General features: G+C 41.7%; 1 protein-coding gene across 4 annotated transcripts in view; it reads right to left on the bottom strand.

Annotated features, from left to right (window-relative positions):
- Positions 1-9827, bottom strand: part of JMY (junction mediating and regulatory protein, p53 cofactor) — a 65470-nt gene extending 55643 nt beyond the window's left edge. For all 4 annotated transcript variants that reach the window (XR_006416302.1, XM_044446463.1, XM_044446464.1 and 1 more), the window contains exon 1: positions 8754-9827. Coding sequence is in view for 3 of the 4 variants with exons in the window: in XM_044446463.1 (XP_044302398.1) it covers positions 8754-9731 (978 nt within the window). In the remaining variant the exon portion in view is untranslated. The remainder of the gene's footprint in view (positions 1-8753) is intronic.
- Positions 9828-17039: the final 7212 nt, after the last annotated feature.

Raw genomic sequence — 17039 nt, forward strand, 5'->3', positions numbered from 1 at the left:
AGCCTCTCTATAGCACGCTAAGCAAACTTGCCAGACCTGCATGTGTTTTCATTTAATATGACAATTGTCTGCCCCCATTGTCTTGTGACAACATGGCACCACTACTCTTGAGTCATTATTAATTTAATTAAATAAGTACTCATGAAAAAATGCAGTCATTAAACCTCAAAAGTTAAAAATATTGCTCTGGAGCAGATCGACAAACTTACTGAAATAGATGGAGGAACCAATATGTTGCCCCAGTTATGGAAAAGACATTTTCCGTGTTATTTTATGCAAATCATGTACCAGAAACCTTCAATATCTCTGGCCCTGAGATTTGAAACAACAGCCTTCATAATATGTACAGGAAATTAATATCTATTTAATAAGTACCACTGCATTTGTGTTTGATAATATGAGGAACGCAAGACTAGTAAAATGTCAAGTTACTAACTAATCAGCTTGACTCATTTAGGCAATGTGGACCTTCAGAGAATCAAATAAAATACAGTATACCTGCCAAATCTGCAATGGTCACACAGTTGAGAAAGATCTATATTGACCATGGCTGTAACAACCAAACCATGGTTTGAGCATCAGGATATGAGTTTATGGCACAAGCTAGGCCGATCTGTCTATTTGAGCTATATGAATATCATATCCCAGGCTTACGAAAGAACATTGCAGCTGCTTTACTCTATACTAGTTAAGACCACATTTGAAGTACTGTGTTCAGTTCTACAGAGTACTGAGTTTTAAAAAGCACCTGAGATGGCACAGCTGGAAAAACTCCAAAACCTTAGTATAGTTATTTATTTATACCCACTTGTCCTCTAAATAGTTCAGGCCAGTGTATACAATACCTATGTTTTATGTTTACAACAACCATACCAGGTAAGTTAGGCTGACAGGTGACCCAAGATCACCCAAAATTACCAGTAAGTTTTGTAGCGGAACAGGATCTGGGCTTGAGTGTCACTGGTCTGTTCAACATTCTAGCTACCATACTGGATCTTGGAGATGAGCTGTCCCCATTTCCAAGTGGCTTTATAAGTTCCATATCACTCTTTAAGAGGTATACTAACAAGCTGTAAACTACTGAATAGAGAATGACAAACATAAATTATTATACATATCTGTAGTACTGTGATCAAACCTCTTGGAATTAGCTTGGCCAAGAAGAGCCAAGGTTTAGTAGGCAGGCTAAACCATGAGGCTGCTCATTTCATCCACAAGATCTGTAAATTGTGTCCTATCAGTAAACACAAGTACTGTAGAATTAACATTTACAACTAAATCCTTGGCAAACAACTAATCATTTTCAAGTTTTGTTCTATTATAGATACACACAGAGATTCATAAAGCTCACTTTTTCCATTCTCCCAACTTCAAAATGGCCAATATATTAGACCAAGTTAGAACAAAGAAACACCTCAACCTCAGCACAATTGAAAAGGCAGTAAAGTTCACCAGACACAATCACAAACAAGGTGACAATGAATGTGGTTGGGGGAACCTCTGTTACATTATTCATCTGTCAAAAGAGATGTTCCATTCAATTTCTCCCTAATAAAGTACTTGATCCTTCACTCAAGGCTTGAAACATAGGCATAGTATGTTTGCTTCATAAGCATAAGCAGTACATTAATATTACAAGTAGCCTTACTAAGTTATAAATCTTCTCCCTTGAAAGATTTCAAGAAAACCTTTGAAAGAGACTTTTTCTTGATTTTTTGGATTTTTTTTAAACAGCAGAATTATAAGTCTACCCTATTTTATTTTATTTAAACAACTTATATGCCGCCCCATCGCATGAGCCTTGGGGCAGCTTACAATCATAAAATCCCACATAAAATACAATCATCATCATCATCATCACCATCAAATAATTAAAATACATAAAATAGTGGATACAGCCTGGTCAATTTAAAATCAACAAATAAACCATTAACAGTTAAAATAGCGTTTAAATAAAAAGGTCTTGGCCTGGCGCCGAAAATCAAATAAGGACGGCACCAGGCAGACCTCTCTGGGAAGTGCATTCCATAAGTTGGGTGCCACCGCAGAGAAAGCCCTCCTCCAAGTACTTACCCTCCCAATATTCTTTATGAAGGGTTCCTGGAGAAGGGCCTCTGCCGCCAATCTCAGGGGGTGGGAGGGCATATATGGACGCAGGCGCTCCTTTAGGTAACCAGGGCCTAAGCCGTTCAGGGCTTTGTAGGTGATAACCAGCACCTTAAATTGGGCCCGGACTTCAATGGGGAGCCAGTGGAGCTGACGGAGGACTGAGGTTATATGAGAACAACGGCCAGTCCCCGTCAGCAGCCTGGCAGCTCTATTTTGCACCAATTGAAGTATCCAGACCGTCTTCAAGGGCATCCCCACGTAGAGTGCATTACAGAAGTCTAATCAAGAAGTGACCAATGCATGTGTCACTGTTGCCAGGCAGTCGTTCTCCAGGTAGGGACGCAGCTGATGGAACAGCCAAAGCTGAAGGAAAGCGCTCCTCGCCACCGCTGTCACTTGAGCTTCCAACGATAGCTCTGGGTCGAGGAGCACTCCTATCTCTCTACACCCACACAACAGATTAATTTCACTACCTCAAGTTGGTTTCAATACCCTTTATGAATAAGTTTGCTCCAAATGGAAAAATTTATATCTCCAAAACATTTCATAAAATGCCAGGTGAGAAGCAGCAAATGATGCCTTATCTAATATCTTATGATGCATCTAAATTAAACATGAAAGCTTGTATTGTTTTAAGAAAAAAGGAACTTTCCTTCCCTTTTTTCCTTCTGGAGGCAGTAAATAATAAAATACTACACGTCTAAAGTATATTATTATTCATAAAACACACAAATAGCATGTTTTCCTTTGCAGCCTGTATCTGGACTTTTTTTCAGAAGAAGCAGGGAAACCCCTACTCATTTTAAGAACGATACATATTTTGCAACAGCATCTGATCAAGTTTAATAAAGGTTAGGAGAGAAATACTGCACTGTTATTTGCTGAAGATACGTATGTACTAAAGAAAGTTACAACTGCCACTTTTTGCCTCTTTTTTCAAGACTCTAAATGAGTTTTTAATAAGTTTATCAGGGTTTAATAACAACATATGAAAATAATGGATGCCCAATTCTTTAAATATGCTTGCAGTAATAAACTTGAATAATTCAGAAATATGATTTACATAGTTAACATATGTAAATGCACTGCCACAATGCCCATGGTTCATACTTCACTTATATTCAATATTTTATTGTATGTCTTGGGAAGATTTTTGAAATGGTTTCATTTTTTTTAACAAAATAAGACACTTTTCTCTATGAAGATGTGGGAAGTCACAAATACTAAAGAGATATCTATTAATGATGTATGAACATCAATCCCTAGCTTCCTGGTCTATTTCTAAACCAAGAACATGACCACCACTAGGCTTTTGAGATAGTATAGGGCACCATCTAAGTTTCCACAAGCACATACATACACATGATGAAAGATTCTAGTGCTATGGAGGCAGAAACAGTGTGACCAGTGCCAGCTCTAAGTTTTAGCAAGCCCTTGTGCATGATATCCTTAGTAGGGTTTCCTTCTTCAGTGAGCCTAACTTTTTATCAGCGCTGCAGTCACCTCTATGTCCTCCTCATCACTGCCATCTGCTTGTTTTCCCAAAAGAAAAAATGATCAAATAGGCAGTGGCATCCACTGTTCCTCCTTTACACCAATAGTGTTGCCTGAGCCAGAGCAAAAGGAGGGGGCACAAACAGTCTGTGATGGTGAAGAGCAAAAGCCGGGCCAAGGATTTCAGCTGGAATCCAACCATATAATCATATGGGGGAACCACTAGCAGTTGCAACCAGCAGAATGGTGAATTATGGAAAGGTTTAAAAAGAGTTAGTGGTGTTCATCACAGTGAAAAGGAGACTGAAAAAATGTAATTATATACTACGAATACCTTGAAGCAATTTGCATTTTATAGGAAGAGAATTATTTAACTTAAAAAGTAGTAACTAGTAAACTAGTAAACTAGTAAACAAGAATAAGCTTCTGAAATCGACCCCCATAAAAATCCATAAGAAGGATGTCAGTTAATTCAAAACATGAAGGTTATTTTGCAAGGACACCAAAAAAACAAAATTGGTGTATCAGACCAATGCCCCTGTAATCCAGTACATTCATTCATCAAAAGCTAACCAAACAACTCTGTGAAGCTCAATGAGGTACAATGACAATAACTATCTCTGTTGTATTTTGCCTAGGATGTGATAATTAGAGGTTTATCCTTTCCGAACAATGTGGTTCCATTTAGTCATCATAACTACTGTTAAGGGTAACATCTATGAATTACCTTGGAGCATACACTAGATTACCACAGGCAATCTTAAGAGTTCTAAAAACCTTCCCTGGGTAAAATTTATAAGTGGTTACCATATAGCAGCATGAGGTTCAGGATCTTTGAGGCATTCTATACTTCTCCTGTGCACAAAGATCAATAACATCTTATCCTTTTTTGCAACAAGGCATTATTATTTTATCCAAAACTATGAATCACAAACTAAGGCTGTCCTTCTGAGTCAGATCATCTAGCCCAGTATTGTCTAGTATTGCAGGTAGCTGCTCAACTGGTTTTAAGCAAGGGACTTCCCAAACCCTTCTGTCAAATTATTATTACTATTTTTAACCCAGACATGCCAAGGAAAATAGCAAGGACATTCTGCATGCAAAACACAAAGCATGGTCCTAGTCCCTTACCAAGGCATTCTGACTTTACTGTAATTTGAAGACCCCAGAGATCTCATAGCGTTCCTCACAAAATGAGTAGTTTTTCACCAAAATCCCACTTGTAAATTTTTTCACAACTTTTCTTGCTTGTTGTAACTGGTCTCTAGTCTAATTGGAGAGAAACTGTAAGACTGCAACCACAAGTGAAGTTGGAAAGAGAGGACTCTTTTTTTAGTTGTCTTGCAAACAGCCACTAATTTAAGGGTACATATAAACAGAATGTGTTGAACTCTATGCAGTCTTTTTGCTACTCTTGTGCAAATAACATACATGAACATCTGAAGTTCTCTGTAGAGGCGAATGTAGGATGGCCAAATTGGTGTAAACTATGTGTGAATCGTACATAGACAGACATTGACTAATACATGAAGAGGATATTTTACGTACAATACTGCCCCATTATTTTGACAACAGTCAATAAGTAAAAGCTCTACGTTCCTTAAAAGAACAGAAATTAAGGAAAGGAAGCCAGCACTCCCATTAACCTACAGTTCCAGAACCTCTGAAGCACAACATTAATATAGAATACCTGAATCAACAGAAATATTTTCCCAATAAGCATCAGCATACAGTACCTTAAGCGACTATGCAGAAATGGTGAAATAAACTTTTGCTTATATGTCTTTCCTATTATCTTCCAACTCTGCTTTATACACAGTTAAACCACACTATCAGAATGTATGCTGGTACCAGTGGGACTGACACATCAAAACCAAGTTCACAGGACCATCTGCAGCAATGCAGTACCTTTCTTTTTCTGTGGCATACCCAGTTTGGGGGCACTACACTGGGTTAGCCATGAGTATAATCCAACCAAATTGTCATTAGCATCTTAAAATCCAACTCTGGCATTGTAGATTATTTGTACATCAATCTGCATGTTAAAAAGCAGAAAATTCCTTATAGCCAACTTCTTTCACATGTAGCTAAAAGTATTTAAACTTGATTTTAAGAGAATTAAAATACTAACTGGCAGTACATAGATGCATTCTTAAGAAAACCTGAACAAGGTCAGAAAACTGGCATCCATAGGGAAATCTACAAATGCAATGGAAAAGCCAAAGTCTACATAGCAATAATTTAAAGAACAAGATGAGGGGAGGAATCATCTATTTTAGTACTGTTCCTGTATTGTTCCAGTTTCATAATTTTGAAATATTTATTATTTAATTTCTATACCACCCATTAAAAAGAACAGATTCTCTGGGTGGCATAGAAATTTATTTATGTACTTAAGGGCATTTAGAATTAAAGCTTTTCCATGCAGAAGCAAGCAGGATGCTCATTAATTTAGACCAGATTGCTATTTTCAGAAACATCAAATTGATATGTACAGAGTTCTCATGTTCCTTTTGTCCACAATTTTCCTTGTGATTTGAATTCTAGTGCACTATCACTCTAAGTTACTGCAAATTTTTAGAAAGAATCTGTACAGATCAGAACAAGTATTGGATGATCAGAGTTCAACTAGATCATACATTTATCAATAAGAAAAAAACCTGAGTATTAATACCTAAAACAATAACTGAAAAGGGAACTTGTCTAGCTTGCCATTCCTCATTCAAAAAAGTTGAATCATACAGCAGAATTTGTCAATTAGGAGGAACTTAAGTGTAAGAAATAAAACTTCATTTACTTTATACTAATAAAAGATATCCCATTTTAGAACCATGTTATTTTATACAGTTCTCTTTGAGACCACTTTTTCTTGAAAGTTCTAGTACGGTTTTCAGTAAATTTCTAGAATACAGTATCTTCTTCTGTTTCTCTACCCTGTTTCTCTACCCTTTACCAGATTTCAGGTATAGATGGCAAAACTAAAACATACTTGATGCACATAGGAATGGTAGGCTTGCATTTCAGGAAAAGAACCAAGTCCCAGCCTGAAATGTGGAAAACCACTGCATCAGGATTATGCATTAATATTAAATGGCTGTCATCTGTTCCTCTATTATCATGGAACAGCTTAGCCAAATGAGACATGAGCTACTTGTTTCAGATAAAGTCACTGTCGAGCAAGTAAAGAAAGTAGAAACCTGAGAACCAGAGTGAAGAAAGAAGCTCTGTAAGTGTTCTTTCTTAAATTTAAAACACCTTTTAATTAAAGAGAGGTCAGTTTACATAGGGTGTATTAACAGAGATAATAACATCAGATATGAATTGACCTTTATTGAAAAGTAATTCATTAATTCAGTTGCCATAGGATGAGAGGCGGCACGTTGCAATGAAACACTATTCCCATCAGTTGGATTATGTCTACAATGTAAATTACTTTGCTCCATTTGAGGAGGTTGTTCAGTTGTTGAGAGGGCTACAGTTGATTTTATTACCTTTTTACTTTAGGTTCTTAGCATCTTATTTGTCCTGTGCCTGTGTATTTTTCTTTTTCTATGCATTGTATACTTCAAAACTGCTTCACAACAACTGATATTTTCCTAAGGATGCAAGAATACGTCTTGCTCATTTGTCATCAGGACCTTCAAAAATGTCTATTTCCTAGGTGCCTGTATCATGTTTTAGACATCCGAGCAACCAGACATCAGGGATATTCCCAGCTGTGAAAGAAGTGATATAGAACATTCAATCATACCAAAAAATCGTATCTGTGACAAAAACCATTCTTTAATCTCTACAGTTGTGCATGATTGCCAAACAAAAAAAGTGAAAAATACGTTCATCTCCCACTTCTTGTACTAGAGAAAATAGAGAAGGCAGTAAGGAAAAAGGGGTAAAAAAAAAACTGACCACCCAGTTCAAGCCCCCCCCCCCCCCCCCCCCCCACACACACACACACACACACACACACACACACACACGGATATACAGAGATTCTGTTGAGGAAATCTGACTGATCTCATAGACTTTTACTGTGTTGGTACTAGTTGCCAGGTTAAAAATATGTAAAAACTTCAATTTGATACTGAATGTAACCTACACTAAATCACACATATAAAAACAAATGGCAATGATGGATTTTCTTGTATTTTAACAATTCTATTCCACCTTCCAAAAAAAGTCTTATTAGCATTTCCTACCAATGCCTTTACACAATAAAAACAGATAATCAGCAGAACTCTAAAGTAGTCAATAGCTCAAGGAATGACATCAATTCAGGCTAAACATGCTCTTGATAGAGCCTGTAGTTTATTCATTTCTGCTGCAAAGATAAATATTAGGCACATGATGAACAAACAACTACTTGGGAAATATGATTTGGATAGTACTTTGGCTCTCAGCCCCAAAACTTACAATGCTGGTACACCCTACAAGAGTCACAAATTACTATTCTCATTAGCTTCAGAAAAGTCAGGATTTCTTCTAATACATGAGAAAAGATATAAATTCAATTCGTAGTGTAAACAGATATCTGTGACACCCATATACCTCTTCATTTGCTATTATCTGTGACTAACCATAAACAATGAGCCAACTTGTTAGAGAAAGGATATTGACCTAAGTATCTCTTTTGATGTCAGCATCTGACACTAATACACTAATTTTACCACAGGCCACCTCCTACTATTACAGAGTGCCTAACACTGCACCTAGCAAGTATACCCAGCATTAGATCAAGCTTGAATAAATCCAGTCACTTTTCTTTTGCACTGATTGTTCAAGTTCCAATAGAGTCTCAATAATGGTAGGTTTGGAAATACTGACATATAAAGGGGCTCCGTATCTGGAAAATGTTTACTTGGAAATATTTGCAATTAAAAAGAAAATGGTTTGAATAACCACTAAGATTTATTTTCTCTAAAGAAAATATTAAAATATTTTACTTCACAAAATATAATTTGGGCATAAAGACTGCAGTAACTGAGGCTGAACTTCTATGAAAACTTATCTTGAGAGTAAGTCACATTGAACTCACTAGAACTTACTTCCAAGTAAGCATGCACACTATCGGGATGTTAGTGTTGTGCTGAGGGGATGACGACTACCAGCACGGTAAAGGGTTTATCTTTTATCAGCTCTGGGGCCTCCCTCACCTCCTGGATGCGCTTGCGGGCTCGCTGCAACACCTCCTCATAGCCCTTCTGCCGCAGTTCACTCAGGCTCTCGTAGTACTCCTCCGGGTCGTCCGTTTCGGTGAAGAGGACCTGGGAGAGAATCTTCCACCCGCAGGTGTCGAGGCAGTGGCCCAGGTAAACCTGCAGCTGGTAGCACAGAGCATCCATCTCCTGCTCGGATAGCTCCGGTGCCCCGAACAGTACCGTCCACATGCCCGACGGTTCTTCGGGAAGAACCGGTAAGCAGGGCTCCAACTCGGAATTCACCGAGCACAGCTGCTGATGCACGGCCCGCAGATCCTGGAAGGAGAAGAGGCCGGCCCAGCTACACTCCTCCCCAGACGAGGGCTCTTGCTCTGAAGAGGCCACCGAGGGCGTCTCGGCGGCTTGAGGCCCGGAGAGCGGGGACGGCAACAGGAAAGCGGTGCCGCCCGCCGGCTCGTCCTTTCCCAACTCTAGTACCTCGATATCCTCGGCCACGCAGGCCGCGGGGCTGAGGGGCGCCTTCGGAGCAGGCGGAGGCCTCCGGGCCTGACTGCTCCTCGCCCTGGCCGGGCTCCTCTGCACTGTCTCAGTCACTCGGCCTCCGGGGCTCCTTGGCAGCGACTCGGCCCGAACAGGCGACACCGGCGAGTTCCTGGCTTGGCTAAGCTCGGCGGCGCTCCAGGCCGGGCTCCTGCGCATTGTGGGACTGCCGGCCGCCTTGGTGGAGGTGGAAGCTGCTCGCTGTTCTGCTCCCCCGGGACTGCTGCTGCCGCCACCCCGACGGCGGAGCTCCCGAGAGCCGCTGCGCTGCCTCTGCGCTGTCCGGTTGTGGCAGGTGATGGCGAACTTGCCCTCGATCTCATTCCAGGCCACAATGAAGACGAACTTGTGCTTCTCCCGCTCATGAAAGGCGTGAGGCCTCACAGCCACCCAGTCCGCCTCCAGCGTCTCCTCCAAGGCGAAGGTGCTCATGGTGCCGCCGCTGCCGCCGTCCTTTCCTCTGTCACGGCTGTCGCGCCGGACGGGAGCTCTTTCTCAATCGCAGTCGCCGTTGCACAGGGGGACTCAGTTACTGCCCAGCATCAGCCATTTTAGCGAGCGGGAGAGACGGAGTAAAAAGGAAGGATGCGCTCCTGGCGGGGCCGGGTGGGATGCGACAGGAAAGGGGGACCGGATAGGCTAAGGCGCGAGGGAAGCGTCAGTCGCTACAACGGCCGCCGCCTTAGCCGCCTGCGGCCCGCGCTCCTCTCCCTCTCTCTCGGCTTTGTTGTCATGAGCCAGGCAGCGGCGGCTCCTCCTCCTGCCTGCCGAGGACAATACAAGTCAATACAGTGCTTTGCACAGGTACTTCAGGCAGTCACGTGGAGGCCCGGATCTGTTTACAAGACGCGGCGGCGACGAAAACGGCGAGGCAGCCGCGTTCCGGCCACTCACATAATCCGCCCCGCCTCCAGGACGCTTCTCTCCATCCTGCTCTCCTCCTGCCCCAACGCGGAGCTTCCACCGCTGGTCCGCGGCTCCTCCTCGCCGACGCTGGCCCAGCCGGTTCTGTGAAAGAGAGAAGGAGAGATGGGGGCAGGGAGCCCTCTTCACTCCGCCTACTCTCCTCTCCGGCCTGACCAGACTACCTTCTTTCTCCAGTTTCTGCCTGCTGCGTTTGCCAGGAGCGCCTTCATTATCTTCTTCCTCCAAACAATGTTCCTATTCAAGCCACGCAGGCAGCGCACGTCAGGCTCAGCCTCCTCCTTCTCCGCTGAGGATGTGCATCGTGCAACACACCCAAGCACGAATACCTCAGCACCACCCGCACTCCTCTGAGCTCTTTCCCTTTCAACGGCCACCGTTGTGCCAGTGGAAAACTGTATTAACTGGTATTTACGGTGTGTTTAGTTAGTTGCTGGTGGACGAAAAGAAGATACATCTGGTAAACCTGGAGCTTTCCTTACAGCTCCATCTATTTGCTTGGCAAAAAACACGTAGCGCCACTATTTAGAAAATTTAAGGGCATAATCCTATGTAAGTTCAGACAAAAAAAAAAAAAAAAAGGCCTACAGCTCCCAGCATGCCCCAAGTTGGCTAGGTCATGCTGGGAGTTGTAGGCCTTTTATCTAAAGTTGTATCCTTGAACAGTACCTTGAGCTCCACGAGTTTTTCTTCTGAATATTGGCGGGGTGGATAAACTGGAGATGTATTTTATTCATCTTCAAGTGCTATATCATGCTTTTCAAATCATTCCTCTTCACAGTATCTTCGCAGTAAAAGTTGCATCCAACTTTTTTGAGAGGGAGATGGGCTCGACAACACACATGGCTGTATTTTACACATCAATGCGTTGTAAGGGTAGCTAGATGATCTACTGAATTCCCATGGAAACTAAAGGAGCCTAATTTAATTTTGTGCTCACATTAAGAAGTTTATATTCAAGGCCACGATATAGCCCAGTCTCTGTATTTTCATTAGGCAAAGGCAAAATGAACAGCTGATTTTGGAGTCAAAAATTGGCTAATAATTTTGTTTTATTATTACAGTTTTACTATCATAGAAAGTAGCATTTGGGCTTCTGCCTCAGGCACCAAAGTGTTTATCTTTGTCTTACTCTTGGAATAGAATCCTAGAATCATAGAATAGTAGAATTGGAAGGGGTGAAGAAGGCCGCTGGGTCCAATCCCCTACTTTTGCAGGGCAGCAATTCACACCTCTCACTCTGGATAAGTAATAATAAAATAAGGCTGTCTTTGAACATGTGTAGAATACATTCCTTCACAATAGCTATCTACATACTTTCTGAGTATGAAGAAGAGTTTCTGCCATTTTAGAAACAGATGGGATGGCACTGGCTTGCTTATTGCCCTATCACTGTCGATGCATGAATTGTTTGTATGCTTTTTATGTGTGCATGTTGCAAAATTCTGGAACGTAAATGCTGTACAGCTAAGATGAAAAGAGGTCAGGCTAGGGGACCAGGTGGTTGAACTAAACAGAGACCACTGGAAGGAAAAAAATCAAATGCCCTGTGCCAGCTGCTCTCCAACAGTGACACATTTAACTCTTCATTGTGCTTTCAATATAGGGTTCTGATCCCTTGGACATCTTTGAACAGGACATCTTTTCTTTTACAGGAGCTCCAGAGCAAACATAACACTTTACTTTTATGGCACTTTACTGAGCATAGACTTTGATATGCTCAGACACATACATTAATCATTTCATTTAGTATCAGTGGAAAGGTTAACACCCACTATCTCTTGTTGGCATTCTTTTTCCTTTTTCCCTCCCTAATGGCATTGTGAGCAGATTCAAGTGTTACATTTTCATTTCCTGGTTGTGAGACAAGATATGCATGTGTGACGCTACTGTTATATTATTACTGTGTTCACAGTTACACAGTTTGAGAAGTACGTAGACTTCCCAATCTATGCATTAACTACAAAACAAACACACTGACGATTTATAAAATACAGCCATAAAGTAGCCTTGATATATAAAAATAAATATCTCATTAGAGCAGCCCTGATATGATTGACTTCTTATTTTATTTTGCTGCATGTCACCCACAGGTAACTACTTCATAGTACCAATACATTTATTCTGTTATTTCTCCCATTCCATTCTCATCCTCTTAAAATTAAAATTTTCACTTTACATCAAATAATATATCTTATTATAATCCCATCGTCTCCAACCAGAAGAGTTAATAGTTGTAGTCCAACAACATTTGGGGACCCAAGCTTTGGAAACACTACCCTAGAGCTTAGAGCCCATTATATAAATTGGAAGCTTAAAATTTCTACAGTCATGCAAATGTTGCTTAATACAGAGCAGATGTCTTACCATCGGTGCTGGTGTTGCCCTCAGCATTTGAACCCATGGCTGGGTTGTTTGTTCATCTATCTATAGTTAAGCTGCTGCCAATTATAAGTAAATCCTGCATTTACTCAGCAATGAATTATTCCATAATGGTTGTGTTCACAACAAGCAGCCCTGTGTGATTACTATGGTTCACAGTTTTTTACAATAATCCACCTGTTAGGCAATCAAGTGTTTTATATTTTACTGTGGTTTCTGTCCTTCCAACTCTGCCCTCCCACTGTTGGCATGTATCCCATCAGCTACAGTGCCTAAAATTCAGTTCCAAGGTTCATTGCTCCCTGTCTACGTTGCCTCTGTCTTCCTCATTGGTAGTTGCATACCAGAACTATGGAAACCATGATCCTGGGTTCAGATAACATGAGAAGCCATGGTGGTATGGAGATACCCTAGAACAAACCATTATTTCTTATCATGGTTTTTAAAGACCAAATTTACCATTACAAAATACTGTGACCAAGTTTGGATAAGATGACAGGCCAACAATGGTAAAAACCCACCATGGTTTGTCATGTTGTCTGAACCCAACCAGTGGCTGTATTCATATATAACACTAAGCAATGCTATGTGGTTACTGCACAGCATGGTATTTCACTTTGTCTCCTGGATCCACACATTTCTGTGGTTTCTATGCATGCATGGTTTCCATGCTTCTCCATCTTCCCTGCAAGTGGCAGCTCATATTCCATCAGACCCAATGGCTCACAATCCATCCCAGTGTGCAATGCTCCTGCCAGTGTTGCCTGACGTGTGGACATGGCCTCAGCAAGATGCCTTTTTCTGTTTTTTCTGCTGCTAGGCAAAGCAAGTGCCTTCTCACTAAAACAGAACATAGTGCATAGAAACAGAGTCAGAAGGGGCCTCCCAGGCCATTTAGTCTGACCCCAGCTCCAGCCAGCTCTGCTCATGACATGCCTACCATGCGCATGTCCAGCCTATGCTTGCACTGTTGCTCTAGAGGAAGACTGCTGGAATGCTTCCTGCTGCTGCCCTGCTGTGCACCAACATGCAAGAATACCCATCCATACACCCACATCTCCCTCCTCCCTTGCTGCACATGTGTCTGTGCCTCCCCATGCACAGGACTCACACACATTGCCAGGTCTGCCACCCCCTGCTCCCAGGCACACAGAGGGCATCCACATGGGCAGGCTGTGCCAGGGAGAGAGGGTGTCCCTGTGGACACCGCCTGGGAAGGTTTTCTGGCTGGCTGCAAGGAATGTCATTGTGGTAAGGCCAGGAACAATGGGGCTTTTTGACAGCCATGAGGAAAGCTAGGGACAAGGTAGGAGCAGCAGAGAGGGTGGGAGATGGAGCAGGAAACCTGGACTTCTTAGGGCGATTGCCCTGATGGTGATGGCCATGAACAGCCCATGTGTTCCTGTTGTGTAAACCTGCCTTCACAAGAGCAGAGTAATAGCTCCCCAAGTCAATCGAACATATAGCCATCTCAAAAGCACTGCTCCAGCAAAGTGCCTGACAGGAGTGTCAAGTATGGCTGCCTCTGCAGTGCATGATACTGGAGTGGGTGTTTGGTCCCACTGCCGCCAATATTCCTTTCCTGCAGCTGAGCATCAGGAAGGCAGCACAGGAACCGAGGGAAAAAAGTGGTGCAAGCAGCCAATCAAAGCAAAGCTGCAGCTACCTAAAGAGTTGGTAGGCAGAACAGAACAGTAAAAAATGGAGGGTGGAGAACCTGCTCTTGCTGCCAAAGTCACTGGTGGAAATGTGGAAACCACATGAAAATATTGCTGCTGGAGTCACAACTTAGCAAGCCATGGTATAGCATGGAAACCTTACAACAAAGTGTTGTTTCTCCATGTGGTTTCATGGAAACCAAACAGGCCATGCTTACCTCGGATGCTGAATTCACACATAATGACAAGAGTGCCTGCATGGTTTCCAGCATAGCTTATCGTTGTGCATGGATTCTGTCTGGTGGAGCTATCCTGGCAGTTTTGGAAACATGAATTTTTAACAACTTTGCAAGATAAAGGGCTATACTGAGGACAAATTCTCACTTCATATTTTATACTTAGATTTTTATGGTGATAGGCAGTGCCAAGCATGAGTGGGGCCACATCTTATCTCTGTGCCACCTGCTTTTCCATTACTCTCTGACAGCCACATCTCTTTTTCTCCCTCATGTTAGAGGTCTGACATGGTTGCCTGCAGAGTTTTAAAAAATTAGGCCAGAGACTGTGAGAAACTGGACTAAGGGACACTGGATGTTCACCTTTGTCCTAATGTCAAGGTCTGGAGCCACAGAGACCATTGACCCTCCTGTCTTCTTATCTATGAGAAGTTATATAACCACAATGGGGAACTAAGCCCTAAAACAGTAAATCAGGAACTGAGGAAGAAGCCACAAACCACTCAAGAGTTCAATTTCATACAATAGCTTCTGAGTCCATTTCTTTAAAAACTGAAACACAGGTTATTCATATAAGAAAATACTGACTATGAAAACAATTATCTAGCACTCTAGAGACTGCCTTCTGCAAGAAGAAGGGCTCTGCTTGCAGAACTTCCTTCTACCTGATTTTTGAGGATCTCCTCTACCCACACATACTTTTCAGCAGTATTTCCTGACTCTTGATGAAGCATTTGCAGTGGCTGAACAGGCTGGGAAGGAGTGAAAGCCCACTTCTGCCAGTGCAGTTAATGCAGCATAAACCTAGTTCCAACCTATGAGTAAAGAATATTTTCCCCTTGAGGGCTGCATTCCCTTAGGAGTAATGTATCCAGGACTGCATGCTAACAGTACCTTTTCTCTGTCTTTCTGACACATACCCATGTCTGTATGTTTCTTTCTAATCAGATGAATTTGCCTCCCAGATGAAACTTCTTTTCATGTAAGTAAGAATTTTCATTCGTTTTGACTCTGCAAATTGACTGAAATCAGCACTATTTTAGTTGAATCTTGGAGCTGGGCAAAGAGCCTTTAATATGGATATCTTTGCTTCCTTTCACATGCCACAGGGAAAAACACTGGAAAATAATTGCCACTTGGGAGGAAGTAGAACTCTTCAATGGAGAAATAAAAGATCTGTTGAAATATAGTACCTTATCTGATTAATAGTGCAGAGGTTATTTATTTAATATAAAAAGACAGAATTTCCTTTTGTTACCATAGATATTTATTCATGGAAAATAAATACAGTTTATTTGTTTAATGTGGATATTTTCATTCCTGGCTGACTTGGAAAGCAAACTAGAATACAATTAAAATGAAACTGTAGAAACCATATGAACATAAACAGATCTAAGACAACAGCCTAGTAAATACAGTCTAGTAAAATAATGAACATCTTTTTTAGCCTGGGTAAATAAAAGATTTTAGCCTGCTGTTGAAACAATGTGAAGATTAGTGCCAAGTGAGCCTCCAAAAACAGCATTCTGTAAGAGGAGCACTGTTAGGGTAAAGGCTCTCCCAGACTCTCCCTGATAGCCATCCAATGATGGAAGACACCCAAAGAAGGATCCCTGTGGGAGACTATAGCATATAGCCTGGCACATGTATCGAAAAGAAGTCCTTCAAATATCTTCTGAAGTGCTTTAAGGTTTCAGTGCAAGAAGCCCATCAAACCCTGAACTTGCAAAGATGGAGGAATGAGGGAAGTGAACTTTGCCTCTCCGTTCCTACCACCCCACATTTTCACCAGATAGTCACTTTTGGCTGTCTAGCTAGGGTGCTTTCTGGAGCACTATCAGGATACTTTGTGTTCTCGCCATTCCAACCTTCTCCGCCTCCTTGCCCCGCAGAATGTTCCCCTCAATCTCTTTCTGGGGTTACTTTTTTGACCTTGGACAGCAGCTGGTGTGGTTCTTTCTGTACCAGCTGTGAAGGAAGGGGCAATGGAGGAGGACTGAAGATCCAGTTCCCAGTACCAACATCAAAGCACTGCTGCTGACATCAGAACTGGGAATCCAAACAATCCTGTGGAGTTCCAGATGATATCTAGGAGAGATAAGATTGTTTCCTCCATGTCAAAACCAGCACTTTGACACTTTTCTGGGCTCAGAAATGGATCTGGTCACTTGACAAAGTATTGGTGCAATATATCCACAATGGCTGGTCCTAATGTATGATCTAGCAGCTATATTCTGCACTAACTGCAGTTCTGAAACCATCTTCAAAAGCAGCCTCACTTCCAACATACTACCTGTTTAGCGTCAAAACAAGTGTGCAACAACATATCTATGTATATAGTAATTCAAAACTTCAGTTGCCCCCTCCACCAATTATTTTGGTGTTTTTCTTGAATTGCAGGAGGGTGTCAAAACAGAATTGTCTCCCACTTGCTTCATAAAGAAAGCAACAACTAAGGGATTGTAAAATGTGGATTAAACTGCTGATATAACTGTAAACAAGGTATACTTGTGATATTGGTGAGTGACTTCTTTGTTAAG

Source organism: Varanus komodoensis, unplaced genomic scaffold (genome assembly GCF_004798865.1).
Source record: "Varanus komodoensis strain SLA01 unplaced genomic scaffold, ASM479886v1 scaffold5, whole genome shotgun sequence".
Taxonomy (NCBI): domain Eukaryota; kingdom Metazoa; phylum Chordata; class Lepidosauria; order Squamata; family Varanidae; genus Varanus; species Varanus komodoensis.